The sequence below is a fragment of the Myxocyprinus asiaticus genome, chromosome 11 (genome assembly GCF_019703515.2).
Source record: "Myxocyprinus asiaticus isolate MX2 ecotype Aquarium Trade chromosome 11, UBuf_Myxa_2, whole genome shotgun sequence".
Taxonomy (NCBI): Eukaryota; Metazoa; Chordata; class Actinopteri; order Cypriniformes; family Catostomidae; genus Myxocyprinus; species Myxocyprinus asiaticus.
The window spans coordinates 44,745,187-44,766,532 of NC_059354.1; the positions used below are offsets into that span (position 1 = coordinate 44,745,187).

Consider the following 21,346-nt stretch of genomic DNA (forward strand, 5'->3'; position numbering starts at 1 on the left):
ATGTTAAAGTGCTCGCCTGTTTCATTCTCCCTGTCTCTCCTCAACAGTTCCCTGTAGCTTTTAATTGTCTTGTCTAATGATAAAAAGGCAAATATCAATAAAACGAATATCATATACCATCTTCAAATATGTGCGCATCTCGTTTAAACAGATGTAATAAACCAACCTCACAAAAGTTGAGCAAATCCAGCATCCTGTGCGCTCATTTATCTACCTCTAAAACACGTATTCTATCAACCTCTCCTCAGCAATTTCCTGTAACTTTTAACTTTCTTTTCTAATGATAAAACAAATATCAATAAAACTTCTATTATATACTGTCTGCAGATATCTCGTTTAAACAGATGTAATTCAAGAACCTCATGAAAATCCAGCGTTTTCTTCCCATCGAGCGCCCCTCTAATATCTTCCTCTGAAGTGCGTATTCTATCAGCAAGAATCAAAACTTCAGGATCAGGATCAAAAGTTCCTCTTATTCACAATCATACGGTCAGTCCGTGACAGTCCAAGCAGGCGATCCAGGCCGTTTAAAGTGTCAGGAGATTGCTGCAGCTTGCGCTGGATCCTCATGAGCTTGTGAGTGCAACTTCAAAGTAAAAGCACTTCACGTGTGCTGTAAGTAAATGTCTTATTCACTATGCACTGTATGTACAAATTGGTTTGATTCTGTATTTTTTTTAGAAAATGCGATATGCTAATGTGGACATGCCATCCATGGTTGCTGGACTACTGTGCGTACTGTTATTTCCTTCTTCCTAATATATTAACAATTTCTTCATGTGCAAATAAATTACAAAAATTTGATGAATAAACAGAAATCAGAAGAAACTGCTTTCTACGATTTAAAATACAATATAATATTTTAGATTCTTTTTTAGAAGTTTTAAACAAATTAAAGTTTTGTGTGAAATTGAGTAAATAAGAGTTTATACATTTTATTAATTTAAAATAAAGGGTTTATTAATTTTAGCAATTTTATGTTTGTTATTTACTATATTAAATTGCGTGATATATCGGTATTGTATCAGCCTATCAGCCACATTGCTCTCTGGATATCGGCATCGGCCATTAAAAAACCCATATCGATTGACCACTAATCAGAACTCAATTATAAGGATAACCATATAGTCCTCAGCCAGTGTGAGAACGTTTTGGGCTAGTTAACAGAACTGTCACTTGCCCTTTTGGGCCAGTTCTGTGTTTTTATAATTTAAACATTTGGTTTTCTGATGAATTGAACATTTTTGTTGCAATTACTAATTTAAATATTTCACCTGGGAAAAATTATCTAGCTGGCTAACACAGATGATCAAAATTGCAAGAATGATCTGTGGTAGTCTTTAAAGCATCAGTGCAAATGGGTTGACGTTTATAAACAAGTTAGGTTACTATATGCTATTGTTTACCAGCAAAAGTGTGTTTATGTATTTATAGCTGTTATGGAGCTTTTATTGCAAATAAAACAATTTGAATGTGAAAACGTACCTTTTGTATGTACTTCCTTCTGATACAGAAAATTTGCTGCAAAAAAAAAAGAAAGAAAAAAGGGCTGGACAAGTACCAGCAAAAACAACTGGCCTGACTGAGACAGCATAATATTTTTTTTGCTTTTTAAGTTTGAGCCCTGTTGTGTGTGTGTGTTTTCATTATTGCAAAATGTACATTTTTGTTTTCTAATTTGCAGGTTATTCGTACCACAGGCTTTATGAAAGGACTTTATGCAGAGTCAGAGATGAAGTCAGATAATGTGAAGGTAAACCGCCTCTAAACAGTCATAAAGTGCTATTTAGAATGTTTAGGATTTAAAGGAATAGTTCACCCAAAAATGAAAATTCTCTCATCATTTACTCACCCTCTTGCCATCCCAGATGTATATGACTTTCTTTCTTCTGCAGAACGCAAATTATGATTTTAAGAAGAATATCTCCGCTCTGTTGGTCCATACAATGCAAGTGAATGGGTGCCAAATTGTTTACGCTCCAAAAATCACATAAATCAGCATAAAAGTAATCTGTAAGACTCCACTGGTTAAATCCATGTCTTCAGAAGTGATATGATAGGTGTGTGTAAGAAACAGATCAATATTTAAGTAATTTGTTACTAGAAATTCTTCTCCCTGCCCAGTAGGGGGCGATATGCATGAAGAATGTGAATCACCAAAAACACAAGAAGAAGAATGTGAAAGTGATCTGTTACTCACCCACACCTATCATATTGCTTCTAAAGACATGGATTTAACCAGTGGAGTCTTATGGATTACTTTTATGCTGATTTATGTGATTTTTTTTTTTAAGCTTCAGTATTTTGGCACCCATTAACTTGCACTGTAGGGACCAAAAGAGCTGAGAAATTATTCCGAAAATCTTCGTTTTAGTTCTGCAGATGAAAGAAAGTCATACACATCTGTGATTTCATGAGGTGAGTAAACGATGAGAGAATTTTCCTTTTTGGGTGAACTATTCCTTTAAAGGCATAGTTCACCCAAAAATGAACATTCTGTCATCATTTACTCACCTTATGTAGTTCCAAACCCATAAGACTTCGTTTCTTATGTGGAACACAAAAGATGATGTACAGTAAAGGTCTGAATGCCTCAGTCACCATTCACTTTCATTGCATGGAAAAAAGATGCAAAGAAAGTGAATGGTGACTGAGTCTCTTTTTGTATTCTATGGAAGCCATATAGGTTTGAAATAACATGAGGGTGAGTAAGTGATGACAGAAGTTTCATGTTTGGGATGAACTATTCCTTTAAGAAAAAATGTTAGGCTATACAAGTATGCATATTTAGCCTAAATATGTGCAAATCAGAGACTTACTTCAGTGCTGCCTTAAAATCATGACAGTTTTGTGGTTCTCTGCAATGAATCCTCTTATTTGGCACTTGATACATCATGCTACAATTGACCTCTTGTTCATGTCTGACCTTCCTGCCTCATTACCTATTTATCTTGTCCTTAGGGATTTTTATCTTGTTAGAAGGATTCTCTATAGCAACAGTAACTTCAACTCGGCTGTGTTTTTGTTGTTCAGGTGTGACATTGATCAGATAACTGAGTGTAACTCAAGACTCTTTAATTAGCGTGCCAATGTCCCTCTTCTAGGTGAGCCATGGGGTGTGATAAAACTCAAAGTTAAAAGCTTAGTGTCGTTAACTAGCTTTACACAGATCAGTATCACCGTAACTCTGTAAGAGAAGCATGTGACTAGCTTACCACTGTCCTATGCGTGCAAAGTGAGGAGTTCATGTCTGATCCTGCTCCAAACGCTGGGCGGAGCCATGAAGAGCCGTGGCCTTTGATGTCCCGGCATGCATAATACATGTCCTCCCCAAAGTGAAGCAGTAGGGCCCATCATCACACCACCTGGGTCTGAGTGAGAGTTTGTTTGGGTGATCCATAATAGTTCTACTATTTTTCTCAATTTGTGAGGAACAACTTTTTTTTTATTTTTATGAAACTTTACTGGTTAGCCCTTTGAAAATGTTTTATGGTATATATGTTCTTTAGCTAGAAGATGGATAAACACTGTTGAGTATGTAAAATAATAACAGATCGCATCAGCATACAGGTTGTTCTGCCTGTGGGAGCTCATTAGGGACCTCATGAAGTATAAAAGCATTAAATGGGAACACAGACAGTTGCACTTCATTATAACCAGCAAAGCAGAAATACAGAAACAAAAGATAGTTTAATGGAGTGAATGCATCGTCACACATCTTTTGATGATGTATAGTTGTGTTAAAAGGACCAAGTCAGTGTTATTGCTTTATGTACGAATACAGCAGTGCAGTTAAGTCTATGGTAACTAAGCTACACCACCAAAAATTTGGTAGGTTAAAGATGATGGGGGAGGTACCTGAAAGGTTGCAGGCTCTGATCCCACAAGGGATGATCCTTGAGCAACTTGAGCAATGCTCTTTATACCAGCTTGCTCCAGGGGGACTTTCCCTGTAATTAAACATAGTGCCATTGCTGAAACAAAGTCTATTGGAACCAGATGTGGAGCAATAAGTCAGCATTTGTTCTATTTTTTTTTTTTTCTTATATTCAGCCATGTACAAACTGCAAAACTTTTGGGAATGACAACTTCAATTGGGCTGTGAATCCCTTAATTTTATTCAGTGTGTGTGTATGTGTGTGTGTGAGATGGTTCGGGCACATCTGCAGAATGAGCATTACCAGGACACCGTACCAGCTTCTCTGGCGAAAACGTCCAACAGAGTGGGAAATTCAAAGAGCAGCGCCCAAGAAGACATGGTCAAAACAAATTGAAGAAGATCCACCCTCTGTCATGCTAAGGCCATTGCCATGGATCAAAAAGCATGGAAAAGCATTCTGAGCGAAGTCTGAAATCCAGCGGTACCCACAGTAGCATATGGGCTCCGAAGGAAACCCCATCCTATCGTTGACTAGGGATCAAAGAAGAAGAAGAGTGTGTGTGTGTGTAAGGAATAGACCATTTCAAGATGGTTTAAGGAAGTGACGTCTTTTTGTTCCTTGAACATTTTCTGCTCGGTCTGAGTTCCAAATGTGATAAATCAGCCTCGGAAGGGCACTTTGAAGGGAGAACAATCATGATAGTCATGCTGTAAGATCGCTTCAAACAGAATTTCCGAATGACCCTTATTTGTTAGCCCCACACCTTTTAGCTTTTCAAAGCTCTCACAGTAAATGGTAAAGACTTCGAAGTGCAAAGGGATGATTACTTCTGAATAGAATGCACCCTAGTTCAATACAACAGCGCAAGGCACTTTATTCATCGCGACTTTAACACGATTACTAAGCCTCGCAAGTCATTTACTTTGACATTTAGTCATTTAGCAGATGCTTTTATCCAGAAGAAAGAGACAAGAAAAGTACAAGAAAAGTTTTCAGTGGGACATGCAGACAGCTTCATTGAACGACTTCATTGATTATAACCAGAGTTTATTTAGCAGAGAAGGGTCACTTCTGTTAAAATGAATGGGAGAATGTGGAACAGATGTAGAAAGCAAGTCCTGCCTTACAGGTAAATGAGCCAATCACCTTTTAGATACAGACATCATCTGGCAATCAACTCGAGAACGTGCATGCACATTAGCTTTACAAGGTGGGAAAAATCTTTTTTTTTTTTTGCGTAATCGGAGAAAAAGGAGTACAATTTATGATACCAGTGTTGTCAGATTTTACTGCTGATTTAAAAAAAAGTGTTATTTGATAGTAATCTTGACCAACCGTTTTGGGGATTTTGGTCTTTTCCCATTCAAGTAGACTGGAGCTGTACTTGTATGCTGCTTTTTACATAGAAAATAGCTGGCAGTCCAAAACAGTGAATCACATCATCTAGACAGACAAAAGTTACATATGAAGGTTTATGCTGATCTTCAAGAATGAACAATGTGACATTGATGAGTTTGCAGGTTGGTGTAGAAAAAAACAACAGCAAGTGCAACTGCGCAAAATGGAAGATTAATGGGTGACGTTTATTATGCATTTTTTCTTTCTTTTTATAACCTAGGCTTAATTCAAGCTGTCAAACCACAAATAATAAACTTGTTACTGAAAAATTGCCTATAGCCTGTATCTTCTAGCCTAGGATAAAGTCAATAATGTATGTCCCTTTTGGGTCGATTTTAATGATAAAAATGTGAGTCATGCTCAATGGCACCTGTAGTCATCACATTCAAAAATATGCAGTAATGCAGAGCATTTTCAAAAGTCTCCATGTTTGATGAAGGAATACTCTGTTCCAGTGTGGATGAGAGGCATAAACATAGTAAAATCGATGGGTTATTCGATGGCAAACTTATTAGTGTGGACGTGGCCTTAGATTCTTCTTAAAGTACTAAAAGAATCGTTAATGCTAGTGGAAATGGAATCAGAATCATTTAGTGAAATCAGAATCGAAGTCAATTATTACTTAACTATACAAATGTCAGTTCTCTTCATGTGCCTTACAGGATAAAGACTCAAAAATAGCGTTTCTTCAAAAGGCCATCGATGTGGTGATGCTGGTCAGCGGAGAGCCCTTGTCTGTTAAACCTGCTCGGATCGTAGCTGGACACGAACCAGAGAAGACCAACGAGCTGCTGCACGCCATTGCTAAGTGCTGCCTCAACAAGGTCAGTCCAGCGATTAAGGACCACTCAGCTACTGTACTTGTGTCCTGTAGGATTCACTCAAAGCCATTTAACTAGTGACTGACTAAAGACTAATATACTCAAGCAGGGGTAATTTATAGACATACTCATTTAATTGCACCCTTGGGCTTTCCTGAAGGTTTAGGAGGGATGGAACAGTGCCAACAGCATTATCAGGGGAACCCAGTGATGTATGCAGGGCAAAGAGCAGGTGTGAATGTTGGGCTGATTGACAGCTTTGCTGCTGTACGACACACTGGGATATTTTATGAGATAGCATGATAAAAAGATATAAAAAGGGTACAGCTTAATGATTAAGGACCTGGACTGCTAACACAACTGAGGTGACCCAAGTACAGTAAAATTATTGAGATATATTTTCTAAAGTCTGTGCGAAGCCCTAGTGCGAAAGCATGATAATGGTCATTTGGGTCACGTGTTCATTAGCCTGAGTTGTTGTTAAACTGTTTGTAATGTCGCTGTCTCAGCTCTCCAGTGACGAGGCTGTTAGGCGGGTGTTATCAGGAGAAAAATTGGACCTGAAGGGGAAGCCCAGCACCTCCAGATCACAGGACAAGGAGAACCGCGAGGGCAGGGAGCGCCACAGAGACAGAGAGGTAAGAACTGCTTGTCAATGTTGACAGTTTCAGCCAAACAAGACTTTTGTTTTGTCAAAAATCACTAATCATTCCTCAGCTTGTCCCCTTGGGCTTTCTTCTCACGTCATTTTCTTTCAGTCATTATATCTGGAATTTCATATATTTATTTTTAAAAGATGCATGTTTAAAAAAAGATGTACTTATTGCTTTTTTAAAACTGCAGCAGTAGCAATATGATATAAGACTCTAAGGCTACGTTCACACCACAGCTAAATGTGGCCCAAATCTGATTTTTTTTCCCACACGCGTGTGACACAGATCTGTTAATTGGATGACCATGTGAACAGTCACAAGGGCATTAAATCTGACATTTTCTAATCCGATCTGGGCCACTTTCTTATGTGGAAATAAACCAAATACATTTCAGATTTTTTTTCCAGTGCGCCTTCAGTGCGAGTGATTTTTTTACATTAATCCATCTCAACATTTGTAATTTGTGCACTTGATTTCCGGCATATATAGATGTGTTTTTGTTTAAAATGTTTAATTACGAGTCATACACTGCCTGGCTAAAAAATAAAGTACCATACTCTAACATTTCATTGGACTACCTTTAGCTTTGATTAAGGCATGCATTTGTCGTGGCATTGTTTCAGCAACCTTATGCAATGTCACAACATTTATTTCCGTCCAGAATTGCATACATTTTTGGCCAAGATCTTGTATTGATGACGGGAGAGTCGTACCGGCTGCATCGCTTCATGCGCTTCCTTTCTTACCCTGACGCGCCCATCACTTTGGAATAGGGTAAATCTGGACACATCAGACCACATGACCTTTTCTCCATTGCTCTACAGTCCAATCTTTATGCTCTCTAGCAAATTGAAGTCGTTTTTTCCGATTAGCCTCACTAACAAGTGGCTTTCTTGTGGCCACACAACTGTTTAGTCCCAATCCTGTAAGTTCTCATCGCATTGTGATTTATTTATTTATTTATTTTTTTTTTACGAACCAAGCGTTTTAGTGATCTCCGATCACGATCATTCAAGATTTTTTTTCCGACCACATTTCTTCCGAGAAGCTGATGGTTCACCACTAACCTTTCAGGTTTTAATAATGCGTTGGACAGTTCTTAACCCAATTCCAGTGATTTCAGCAATCTCCTTAGTTGTTTTCTTTGCTTAATGCAGGCCAATAATTTGCCCCTTCTGAAACACAGTAACATCTTTTCCACGACCACAGGATACGTCTTCTGACATGGTTGTTTAAGATATGAGGAACTACACAATTCATCGGTTAGGCTTTAAAGAATTTTTGCCAGCTGAAACATATTAATCACTGCAATAATGATCCAATTATAGGCTCTTAAGTATCTGCTTATTTAAATCCAAACGGCGACTTTTTTTTGGCTAGGCAGTGTATCTTTTGTAGTTATTGGATTCAGTTAATTTTTAAGAAAATAAAACAAAATTATTGGCTCAACATTTGGGTTCAGTGATTCGTTTGGACTACACATAGTAAAACATGAAAAAGATACAGAGATAGATGTATGTACTGTAAATGTTCCCCTTGCGCAGAAAACACAGTTTCTATATTTTTCCAAACTGTATAAAAATGCAAATGCAAGCAAGTCAATGGAAATATGAAATAATTATAGATATACTGTTTGTAAGTTAAGAAAAGTTATGTTATGTCGTTTTTATGGTGTGTTTACTCATAACTAATATTACACTCTTGAGCTTCGATGATAATTAAATTGCACCATATGAAGGCAAATTACTTTATTTAAAAAGACTTTATCCATCAAGACATCTTTCTTCATCACTTGCTGTCTTATTAGATTGGTAAGTTTTCTATCTGCTTAAAAACAGCTTATACAATTTTTAAATGCAATTTAATGTATTATTAATTCATATTGTAATGATGAACATGCCAGAGTTTGTTATATGTATGTTCAAGGAGTGTTATGAACATTGGCTTTTCAGACCAGTATCTCATATGGGCAACATTTAAAATGTAATATTTTTTCAGAGGTGAACAACCTCTGAAAAAATAGTTCGATTTGAGCAGAAAATCAAATTTGGGTCACATTCAGCTGCGGTGTGAATGTAGCCAAATTTTCAACAAATTGTTACATTATTAATAATGGTAATAAAAATCTTCTTCTGCCAAGTAAAATAGTTCATTAGCCTAACTCTAGGCTGTTTTTGGTTAACAAGCAAAATAGCAATGTTAATACTGAATGTGTGGCCACAAAAGTGCATTGATCAACATTTACAACAGCTTTAAACATGGCCCATCCAATCATAATCTGGAGTTGGAACTATCAATTTTATAATCAGCAATATTGAACATGCTGACTGTACATTATTATCCCTTTTTTGTTGTACTTATTGTTATAAAAGAGAATATATGATGTTGTCTCTGGCTGTTTTGTTCAGGAGAGGAAGGGCATCAAGGAGAGCAGTGGGAGCCGAGAGCAAAAAGATCCAGATCGATCCAAAGATCAGGAGAGCAGGAGGGATGACAAGGACAGACGGCGAGATGCCGAGAGGACTGACAAGGGACGTGAAAGAGACAGGACAAAAGACAGAGACATGGACAAGAGCCGTGACCGGGAGAAAGACAAGACCCGAGAGAAGGACCGTGAGAAAGAGAAGGAGCGCAACAGGGATAAGGAGAGAGAGAGAGATAAAGAGAGGGAGAAGAAAAGAGAACGAGAACCGCATAAAGACAGAGAGAGAGAACGAGACAAGGAGAAAGACCGCGAGCGAGAGAAACGACGGGAGAGAGAAAAAGAAAAAGAACGACACAAAGAGACGGAGGAGAAGCTGAAGGACAGAGCCGATAAAAAGGTAGTTGTACTCCTTTCTCTGCTTTTAGTGGGCCCTTTTCACATATCTGGTTTGGGAATGCTGAAGTAAACTATAATCGGGTAAACTTTTATAGAGGCACATGGAAGACAGCAATGCATGTTATTTTTGTGTTCCCATCTGCTCTTACAGCAAAAGAATAAACCTACTATATCATTTGCATGACCACACAATGTCAACCACATCATTGGAAAAATAAAAAGATTTAACCAAAGAAACAAAACCCACTTTTTTGGGGGGGATTTTTCCCCTTTTTCACCCAATTTGGAATGCCCAATTCCCAGTGCGCTTTTAAGTCCTCGTGGTGGCGTAGTGATTCGCATCAGTCCGGGTGGCGGAGGATGAATCCCAGTTACCTCCGCGTCTGAGACCATCAACCCGCGCATCTTATCACGTGGCTTGTTGAGCGTGTTGCCATGGAGACATAGCGCATGTGGAGGCTTCACGCCATCCACCGCGGCATCCGCGCTCAACTCACCACGCACCCCACCGAGAACGAACCACATTATGGCGACCACGAGGAGGTTACCCCATGTGACTCTACCCACCCTAGCAACCAGGCCAGTTTGGTTGCTTAGGAGACCTGGCTGGAGTCACTCAGCACACCCTGGGATTCGAACTAGTGAACTTCAGCGGTGGTAGCCAGCGTCTTTTACCACTGAGCTACCCAGGCCCCAGAACAAAACCCACTTTTAAATTCTGTATTATATTCTTATGATGTATAATGCCATGCAGACCGCTAGAGGGCGCCGCATGCACACGCAGCGCTGACTGAAGCGCTGAATACAAACTATATTTTAAAGCTCAGCTTTTTATTACTTTTTAAGTAATCATGCAAGCCCATATTACCATTTCAATCTTAATTCAATAAGTTGTGCACCATTAGTGGATATTATACCAATGTCTGCGAGTTTCAAAGTGTTTTAGATGGTTTCCCTCATCATGCAGCCTATGGCTAAGTGCCGCTTTCACAACTGTCACGTCCAAGTTTTTTCCATATTAATGTGAGAACGAGCAAAAATAAAAATGAAAAATTACATGTTCTTAGGAGTGCCATCCCTTCTACATATTGTGGGTATTATTTAGGGGTGCAACAACTAATCAATAAAATCTATTATTGTTGATAATGGAAATCATCGACAACGAATTTCATTATCGGTTAGGTGGATATATGCCATGAGCATATACCTACAATATTAATTTAAATGACTTAAAATGTATGTAATCAGTGACAGTGTACAAGCATATGTATCTAACATTATGATTAATTTTTCAGCTGGGCAGAATTATTAATATTTCTTTTCTGGTGTCACCATTGCCCTTTGCTGGGCTGATTTTTTTTTTTTTGTCGCACTCCATCCTGATGGATAATTTTACTCTTTAATGAACAATAATTTTTTGTACGTTTAGTTTTACAAGTAATGAAAGGAACTGTTTTGCATATGTACTGAAAGTAAAAGTAATAATGATAATATTAATAATAATAATAAATTCAAACTTAACTTTTCATGATTCAGGCTTTGTTCAAGTTTTGATACAAATTTTGTAAGAGTATAGAATCGTGAATTCAGTAATGTAAATCGAACCAATTCCTTACACCCTTTATCATTTCAGTTTTTTGTTTAAAATCATATTTTAATAAAATACAGGAAATAAAATGTCTTTTGTATCAGATTAATCGTTTAATCGAGTAAATATTAGAAGATTAATCGATTATCAAAATAATCGTTAGTTGCAGCCCTAGTATTATTATTTCTGGATTGTGCATGTGAATTCACATAGTTTTTACTAAGTGTGTTACTAATTAATTATAAATAAACCATTGCTTTTTCAGGTTGGCATTTTCCTGCTTATAACCGTTATACCAATGGTTTTAATTTAGTCAATAATTGGCTGATACATCGGTGCATTTCTAAATTAAATCGACATCATTGCATATTTTATGCTATGATATGTGTAACTAGGACTATAATAGAATATTAAAGGGTTCATGAAATGCTATTTTTTTAAATAATTGTATTATCTTCCCTGAGGTCCACTGATTACATGAATTAATGAATTAAACTGTTTACTCCCAGTTTTGCTGTCAAGTCCAAGTGTTTTTAACTGCCCCATTCTTCAATTACAGTTCCTTTGCAAAGCTTGAATCATATTATGACTGGTTCACAAGCAGTCCACACTGATAAAGACATCCAACTAGTGCTTGTTTATATACACCAACTATTAAAAATAGCGCAGATGGGCACAAGAATAGCAAGATGCAGAGCAGCTGAATGAAGCCGAACAGAGTCTCCTTTTCTAAGTTGTAACAGACAACACGTCTTTTAAAAGTGGCACAATAAACATGACAATGGTCAAAGACTGTGTAAGGCATGTTATATCCACAAAAAGTTTATATCCAGATAGGTCCTCTTTTGGTGTTCAGTTGACCACACTTGGCCTGTCTCTCTCCCTCTTTCCATTCCATGACCCCTTTAAAAACGGTATAAGCTGTTACAAATAAAAAACATTACGGCTGCATTTTTTTGCCTCCATATTTTGAATTTCGGGGGCACCTCTTAATTTCTGACCCTTATGTCCCAAATTTCGGTTACCTCATATTAATCTCAAATAAAGTACATGTCAAATGTAACAGCTCCTATAATATTAGTTTGACCTCCTAAGTTTTTCATTTAACATTTTCTGACGATTTTTCTGACAATTTGCTGTACCTACAGTGTTTGGTGATAGTGCCTAAAGCTTTCAGCTACCAAAAAGAGTGTAAAACCAAATGTATTCAATGGAAGAAGCCAAATGTTTTTTTTTCTCCTGAACAAAATAAAAGACCCAAGGCGAACTAAATCTGCATGTATACTATGTGCAGAATTGTTTTAAAATAAGTTTGTTGATGGTGATGTCACGGAAATTGTCAACTCTTGGGTGGTATTGTAACATTGTTTTAACATTAAGATAGTAACCTAGAGGGGCCTGGGTCACATGGGGTAATCTCCACGTTGTCGCGATTAGTGGTTCTTGCTCTCAATGGGGCGCGTGGTTAGTTGTGCGTGGATCGCGGAGAGTAGCATGAGCCTCCATATGCTATGAGTCTTGTCAGTGTCATGCACAGCAAGCCATGTGACAAAATGCGTGGGCTGACTATCTCAGAATTAGAATTAGAATACCTTTATTGTCAATGCACAACTGTTCAATGAAATGTAGTGCTTCTCCTCAGTGGTACACACATACAGTACATGAAAACATACATACAACAACTAAAGACAAAAGGGCATAAAAATGTACAAAAATATAAAAATATAAATAGTTAATCAATAAAAAGCAGTAGTATTATTGCACAACCCTGTAACTTATAATGTGTAGTTTCCTTATTAATTAGAGTTCAATTCTTCGATGGCGCTCGGATAAAAACTGTTCAGGAGTCTTATGAGACCGATAGCACCTTCCAGATGGTAGCAGAGTGAAGAGGTGGTTGCCGGGGTGAGAAGAGTCCTTTATTATGTTTCTGGCTCGACATAAACATCTGGTTTTGTAAATGTCCTCAAGTGAAGGCAACTGTGAGCCGGTGATTTTCTGTGCTGAGTTGATGACTCCCTGCAGAGCTTTTTTCTCGGCCACAGTGCAACCAGCATACCACACCAAGATGCCGTAAGTTAGTATGCTTTTGACAGAGCAGTAGTAAAAGTTCACAAGCAACTGCTGGGACAGATTGGTTTACCTCAGTGTCCTCAGGAAGTACAGCCGCTGCTGTGCCTTCTTCACCAGAGATGTTGTGTTTACAGTCCATGTGAGGTCCTGGGAGATGTGTGTGCCGAGAAATTTAAAGGTGGTCACCCTCTCCACAATTTCTCCCCCGATGTACAGAGGGGCAGTTTCCTCCTCCTGTTTTCTGAAATTAATAACGAGCTCCTTTGACTTGGAGGTGTTAAGTGCCAGGTTGTTATTGATGCACCATTCTGAAAGTTCAGCAACCTTGTCCCTGTAGGCAGACTCATCCCCATTTAATATTAGCCCCACCACAGTGGTGTTGTCTGCAAACTTAATTATTGTATTTGTGCTATGGGTTGGTGTACAGTCGTGGGTGTAGAGTGAGTAGAGGACAGGACTCAGCACGCAACCTTGTCAGAGTGGAGGAGTAAAATGTCCCCAGCCTGACAATTTGTTAAAAAACTTAATCCATATGCATATGTAATCACTGACACCCAGGTTGAGCAGTTTGGTTACCATTCTGCTGGGGATGATTGTATTAAATGCAGAACTAAAGTCCACAAACAGCATCCTCACAGATGTCCCCGGGTGCTCCAAATGATTCATCGCAGTGTGAAGAGCTGTGTTGATGGCATCATCTGTTGACCTGTTGTCTCTATATTCAAACGTGTGTTGATCCAGAGCGGGAGAAAGTGTCGATTTAATGAGTCTTAGAACTAGCCTCTCAAAGCACTTCATCACAGTGGAGGTGAGAGCCACAGGTCTGTAATAATTAAGACTGCTGATAGCTGTCTTTGGGACAGGCACGGTGGTGGCAGACTTGAGGCAACTGGGGACAGTGCACGTAGACAAGGAGAGGTTAAAAATGTTGCAAAATATCTCTGATCCAGCTGATCCGCACAATCTCTGAGTGCCCTCCCCGGAATACCATCCGGGCCGGCGGCCTTCCTGGGATTGACACTACGGAGCTCTTTCCTGACATCAGCTGTGGTGACAGAAGGTGCCAGGCTGTCAGTAGATGGTCGCAGTGCAGACCTGGTCTCATCCATCATGACTTCAAATCTGGTGAAGAAGTGGTTTAATTCCTCCACTAGTGAGTCGCTGTTGCTGGTGGTGGTTGAGTCTTTACTGCCTTTATAGTTTGTGAGGTGCTGGATAACTTGCCATACTCGTCGTGGGTCTCAATTACTGAAGTGTCCTTCAATTTTCTGCCTGTAGGCTGATTTTGCCTCCTTGATGCCTCTCTTCAGGTTGGACCTGGCTGTACTATACAGTTCATCATTACCAGACCTGAAGGCTAAGTCACGGTCTGTCAGCCAGAGCTTAATGTCTCGTGTCATTCATGTTTTGTTGTTCGGATAACATCTAATGTGTTTCTCGACATTATCAATGCAAAACTGTAGGTAGGACAGGACAGTAAATGTGTTGTCTTCTATGTTTTGTTGTGCAAATAAATCACAATGAGTTTGCTCAAAAAGGTCCTGAAGTTGGGTGGAAGCCCACTCAGGCCAAGTCCTTAAAGCGGAGGCAACTGAGACTTGTCCTCTGCCACCTGGATTGAGGTGAGTAACTGCGCCACCACGAGGACCTAGTAAGTAGTGGGAATTGGGCATGCCAAATTGGGGAGAAAAGGGGATAAAATAAAAAATAAAAAAGATAGTAACCTAGCCAGCTACAATCTCCACAGTAGTTACACATGATTGTAAAAAGAATGTCACGTCCGAACCACACCCACTTTTAGTTTTGACCCATCATCAACGCTCTTCGACTAGTCAAGTTCTCCTTGCTCAAGAATTTCAGGGTTGTTCGTGTACAGGAGAAAAATCACAAAATTAACATTTTGCCAAACAACAATGTCAGTGCATTGCGGCATAATTTGTAGGCGAAATAAAAGAACTGTTTGCCCAGTAATCATAAATTAGCCTTAATCCTCCCAACTCTGTTTAACACATTTTACCATGATTAAATTCATTACACTAAACTCCACTGGCTTTCCCCAAAAATCAGCACAGAAAATCCAAAAATTAGTCTGCAGATTCTGTCTGGACTCGATATACTGTATATGTAACAACTTTACTTTTGTTTTAGGTCAGGGCGGCTGAGGAGACCAGCAAGCCAAAGCCTCTCCCAGAAGATGCGAGTAAAACCCATGAAGCTCATGCAGAAGAGGTGAGTTCAACCTCTCACCCACAACCCTGTGCAGCCTGTCCGCTTAGTCCCTTCACATTCATTCTATAGTTCTAGGTGGAGGCCAGTGAAATCGTTCATTACCAAGGCTTTTGGTGGAATGTTCCTCACAGTACTTTATTCATGTCTTTGTTTCTCTCACCTGGAGGCTGAGGGCGGTGAACTGGAGGTATGAGTCTGTTGTGGTTTGTGTGCCTGCTTTGCTCGCTTTAGAATAAAAGAAGTGCTGCATATTTACCAATTTCATTGTGCAAGGACAGACCTGATCGTGAAGGTTGTCTTATGCATGACTGGCATGTTTAGATTTTACTGGCAGCCCAATTACAACACAGACATTCACTTGAAATTAAGAACTGAACTATTTACACAGTGCTCATTCTTTTGTGACAACATACTGCAGGTAGGGTTGGGCGATATTACGATAAATAACGTGCAACACTAGAAATGTGTCAACTAATAGAGATTTTGCTAATACAGTTTATGCCGCAGTAGATATATCTGCGTAACTATCAGTGGGCAGGACTGCTTTACGTTATTTACATGTGAAGGTGACAAAGAAACATGGAGGAGTGTCATAGACAAGTCAAGACGAGGAGAGTTGTTATTAAGGGGTGTAAAGCAAAGTGATGTTAAATTGTTTATGGTTGCCAAGCAACATTGCAACTTACCGCATTACATTAACAGTTCCTAAAAATAAAAATTCTGTCATAATTTACTCACCCTTATGTTGTTCTAAACCCATATGGTTTTCTTTCTTTGGCAGAACGCGAAAAGGAGATATTTAATGAACATCGTGGGCTGTCTTTTCCACACAATGGCAGTGGAGAGTGCCTCACTTTAAAACTTAAAGGACACAAAAATTGCATACGGTTATGAAACATTTTAGTAAGAAACAACGCAAAATTCTTTTTTTTTTTTTTTTTTTTTTTTTTTTTTTGTGAAAATCTTCACATCCATTGCACATTCTTGAGCACTCTAAAAGAAGCTTGTTTCCAGTAGAAGGCATGTTAATGTGAGAAATTGTGTTGTTTTTAGTCGCATTAAAAAGATAGCCTGCGATATTCAGTGAAACATAATTTTTTTAGTTCTGCATATGAAAGTCCTACGGGTTTAGAACATTAGAGTGAGTAAATAATGACTGAATTTTCATTTTTGGGCAAACTATTCCCTTAATATAGTATTTAATTGATGTGCAGTCACAGGTGTGCAAAAGCTGCTCAGTGGCTTAAAATGTGTCTCCAATCAGAATTTAAGGTGTTTATAATATTCTGGTCTCTGGGACTTTTTTTTTTTGCCTGTTTAATCGTTCACCAGGTTATTATTGTAAGTCTGATTGTTTAGAAAAGTAATTACGCATTTCAACAAGCCGCATGACTAATGGTTTAAAGGAATAGTCCACCCAAAAATTAAAATTCTCTGATCATTTACCCTCATGCCTTCCCAGATGTATGTGACTTACTTTCTTAACCAGAACACAAATTATGATTTTTAGAAGAATTTCTCAGCTCTTTTGGTCTATACAATGCAAGTGAATGGGTGCCAAATTTTTGAAACTCCGAAAATCACACAAGTTAGTATAAAAGTAATCCATATGACTCCAGTGGTTAAATTGATGTCTCCAGAAGCAATTTGATAGCTGTGGGTGAGAAACAGATCAATATTTTTGTCCATTTTTACTATAAATTCTCCTCCCTTCTCAGTCAGGCTGCACTTTCACTTTCTTCTTCTTTTGTTTTTGGTGATTCACATTCTTCATGCATGCTGGTTAGGGGGAAGTATTTCAAGCAAAAATCGACTTAAATATTGATCTATTTCTCACCCACACCTATCAAATCACTTCTGAAGATATGGATTTAAACACTGGAGTCATATGGATTACTTTTATTCTCCCTTTATGTGATTTTTGGAGTGTCAAAATTTTGGCACCCATTCACTTGTATTGTATGGACCTACAGAGCTGAAATATTCTCCTAAAAATCTTAATTTGCGTGTTGCAGAAGAAAGAAAGTCATACACATATGGGATGGCAAGATGATGAGAAAATGATGAGAGAATTTTCATTTTTGGGTGAACTATCCCTTTAAGCACCACAATTTAATTTGTTCTGATCCCTGAACCATAAGTATTAGCAGTAGTAATATTTGTGCTTGACTTAGCTTCATGCAGTACTTTCTGACTGGCTTTGTGGGTAAGGTTGCTCTCCTCTCTGTATTGTTTTCCGTTTGGTTTTGCTGCTATAGATACTCTACATTCTCTTAGTAATAGTGAGCTTTTTGATTTGGCTAGTGGCATCTTGTAAAGTACTTATCAAAGTACTCATAAATGAGAAGAGAATGTTTCTCTCATGGTTTAAATGTATATAATGGCCCTGTATTAAGGATCTCTGTTGCACTCTTCTGTTTTCTCTTCATTTAGCCTACAGATCTCTCTGAAATGCAGGTAATTTCTGTTAATGCCAGGTTAATCCACTGTTTTTCTTAGTTTGTTTGCATTTTGAAAGGAGGGAGTCACATGTTCTTGAGGATGTTCTGTCAGTTTAAGCGCTTCAGTGGAGCTTATTGTAATAAATCATGGACGTGAATGTCTTTCCTCATTCCTTTCAGGCTGAGAGTCCTTCCCGGATACCAAGGCCCTCATCAGCTAAAGGACAGCGATGGTGGCCCAAAACAGGTGGTCATGGTACAGAGCTGTTCTTATTTAACGTACCTCAGTAATGGTTGACTTGCAGTGAATTTATGCTGCGTTTCCATTTAAAGTCGGATGTCAGATATTCCTAGTCAAGATCTTGGCCTTAGGACTATAAAAGCACTCCATCACCTGATGTTCAGAGGTTGATATATAAGGAAACAAAATGGCAATGCTATCGTTAGCTTTGCAGGTGTTTTATTGTCAACAAAGAAGTCTCCTAGCAACCAAACAATGCTTTGCAAGCATTTGTTCTTTTGTGTTTTACATACCTGTCTCTGTAAACATTTGCTAATCAGGTTTTAATATAAATTATTCCACGACACTGTTTAATGCTTGATTCTGATTGGTTGACAGACATTTCAAAGTGTTAATTTTTGTTTTTTTCAGGAAACACACAGGTCTTGACCACATTACGGTTCTATATCACTTCACCAAATTATTTAATCTTTATTTATTTTAAAGAGCTATACAGCCTACCGTAGCAAAATAGCCAAATAAAACAAAGACACTGGCTAATCTAATTGGATAAAAATGACAAACAACTTCTATAGTATTCTCAGCTGATGTCAGGTCCACATTACCACCTTGGGGTGTGCATTATTTTTCAATAATTCAACAGTCCGTCATCAATTACTATATTCCTTACTTTACCCTAAAAAGGTTTTCGTATCCTGGGGAATACAAACATTTAAGAGGCTGGGGAGAGGAGCAATGAGTGAGTTGGTCACATTTTTGTGAAAAATATTGAAAAGTGGGTGTCTGCAAACATTGACGACATGCGACTTTGTATATAAAGTCTGGCATCAACTCACACACTTTATCTAAAAGTAAAAATGTGTAGCATTAACCATGTATATCTCCCTGGATGGCGCCATGTTCAGAGTGGTGGACTTCCACACAAGTTTCCAAGTTTTCCAAGTAGAAATTTGGAAGTTCCAACTTTCCGAGTTGAATGGAATGCCGCTTCAGTGTATTTAATGCAGTGATTAAATGTCAGATAATGTTTTATGTGATTTGTATATCTCAAATGATGACATGGATGTATACCTCTGTTTCAGATGAGTCTGACAGTGAAGGAGGTGAGTGTTATGTTTTCTTCACTGAGCACTCTTTTTGCTTTTTTTCTTGATTGTATTCCAAACATTGTTACTGCTCCATAGATATTGCGTCTTTAACACTAAAGATTGTCCTAAGTTACTGCAAGTTCTGTAAACGGGTCCAAAATAATCACTCACCAAATGCAAAATGCAAGGAAAAAATTGCTTTAGCAAGTAAATAAATTATTTGCCAGTCACCCTGTGCCTTTGAGTCATTGCATGGTAAAGTGAATGATAGTCTGACCCTGGCTGATATATAATGCAATGACCTGTGCTGTTTGTAACTAATTAATAAATAATTAAATTATCAAATGGACAGACAAACTTTTTATAATACAAATAATGCAAAATACAGTTTCATGGGCTGGACCCTGTCTGCAAATATTCCTGTTTGTTTTTTTGTTTGTTTTAAAAAGAAGCAAAAAAAGACTATTTTCAACATTATTTTTTTCAGAAGGGGATGCTCCATCAGAAAAAACTGTTCCCGTTGAAAATGGCGATGCAACAGACACTGTGCCATCTCGTACCACCCAGAGGTTAGTTTCCTTTCTTTGTTTTTCTTTTTTTTTTCTTTCTTTCTTTCTTGTCTTCTTTGTTTGTTTGTTTTGATTTCTTTTTTCTTTTTAGGTTTGTTTTTATTTCTTTGTTTGTTTTTCTTTCTTTGTTTTTTTTTTGTTTCTTTCTATCGTTCTTTTTCTTTTTTTGTTTCTTTGTTTTCCTTCTAGGTTTGTAAATGTATCTTTTTTTGTTTCTTTGTTTTTCTTTTTGTTTTTCTAGGTTTGTACGTTTTTCTTTTGTTTTTCTTAGTTTTTTTTTCTTTGCTTCTTTTTTCTTTTAGGTTTGCTTGTTTTTCTTTCTTTGTTTCTTTCTTTGTTTTTATTTTATTTTATTTATTTTTCTATTTTTGTAAATTTTTCTTTTCTTGCTTTATCTCTTTCTTTCTCTTTCTTTTTTTTTGTTTGTGTTTTTCTAGGTTTGTACATTTTTCTTTTTCTTTTTACTTTTTTTATGTCTTTATTTTCTTTCTTTCATTCTTTCTTTCTCAATCAGTGTTAATTATCCCATTAGTGCTTTATTTTGAAAATTAAAATATTCAGTCAATTTCCCTCTAATGAAAACAAATGTAACACAATGTGATAATGTGGTGTTTGTGGGTCGATGGAGTGTATCATGTTTGCCCCCATGAGAGATTGCTTGGCAGTGGACCTCACTGATGAAAATCCCCACTTTCACTGCAGTGTACCGCAAGATCAAACCACAAGATATCAGTCTCAGCTCAATCATTACTCCCGTTCCCAGCACTATTTTTATAAGCATTTAGCCATTTCAGACCTTGCCATTACCTAAACTACCCACACATGAAGTCACATGCATACCTTACAAAAGTGCTCTGTTGATTGCTGTGTGAAAGTACCCATGCTTCTTTTGTTTTCTTGTATGTGTATGTAAGCAGAAGATTAGTGCGACCCAGCAGCGCTCGACCGGCGGCCCCCCGCGTGAAGAGACAAGAGAGCTACGCTGATGTGACCCCAGCGGAGAGGTGAGAGATCTCTCTCTCTTCAAGACTCTTAATTTACCACTGCATATTATTATATATTAAAGCAATAAGCCACTCAAGGCCATACATTACAATGATTTGAACTTGGGTATAACCATTATAATGTGCTCTACAGCATCAAATGGCTTATTGTGTTGCATCATCAATATGATAAAAGACATTTTGATTAAAATAAACAGTTCTTCTCCAAGTAATTTAGTTTATTAGTCTAATGGTTGGCTTTTTATGTTTGCCAAGCAAATTGACTGCATTTGACGGTATTTTTAAATGGCTTTAAACGCAGCTGATAACCTTAGTTCGTAACAACCATTACACACTGAAAACACTACATTTATTATTGAGTGTGTTTACATGCACATCATGTAAAGAGCACTATTTAAATGACGATCTATGGAGATGGTTTCATATCGCTCTCTACTGAGGCTCCATTTCAATTAGGATGCTGCCATAGAATGCAGCTGCCTATGTAGGCAGGAGACAGTGAGGCAGCTCACTAGGTTTTGGAACAGACCTGTTGATTT

General features: G+C 37.9%; 1 protein-coding gene across 4 annotated transcripts in view; it reads left to right on the forward strand.

Moving 5' to 3' along the window:
• The window catches only part of LOC127448472 (TRAF3-interacting protein 1-like), a 44,076-nt gene that overhangs the window by 1,805 nt on the left and 20,925 nt on the right, over positions 1–21,346 (forward strand). For 2 of the 4 annotated variants that reach the window (XR_007898531.1, XM_051711012.1), the window contains exons 2-12: positions 1,685–1,753; positions 5,942–6,103; positions 6,610–6,738; positions 9,162–9,575; positions 15,384–15,464; positions 15,631–15,651; positions 17,898–17,921; positions 18,086–18,161; positions 19,229–19,249; positions 19,722–19,803; positions 20,721–20,807. Coding sequence is in view for 3 of the 4 variants with exons in the window: in XM_051711012.1 (XP_051566972.1) it covers positions 1,685–1,753; positions 5,942–6,103; positions 6,610–6,738; positions 9,162–9,575; positions 15,384–15,464; positions 15,631–15,651; positions 17,898–17,921; positions 18,086–18,161; positions 19,229–19,249; positions 19,722–19,803; positions 20,721–20,807 (1,166 nt within the window). In the remaining variant the exon portion in view is untranslated. The remainder of the gene's footprint in view (positions 1–1,684; positions 1,754–5,941; positions 6,104–6,609; positions 6,739–9,161; positions 9,576–15,383; positions 15,465–15,630; positions 15,652–17,897; positions 17,922–18,085; positions 18,162–19,228; positions 19,250–19,721; positions 19,804–20,720; positions 20,808–21,346) is intronic. The other 2 variants (XM_051711013.1, XM_051711014.1) reach the window with 2 other exon arrangements.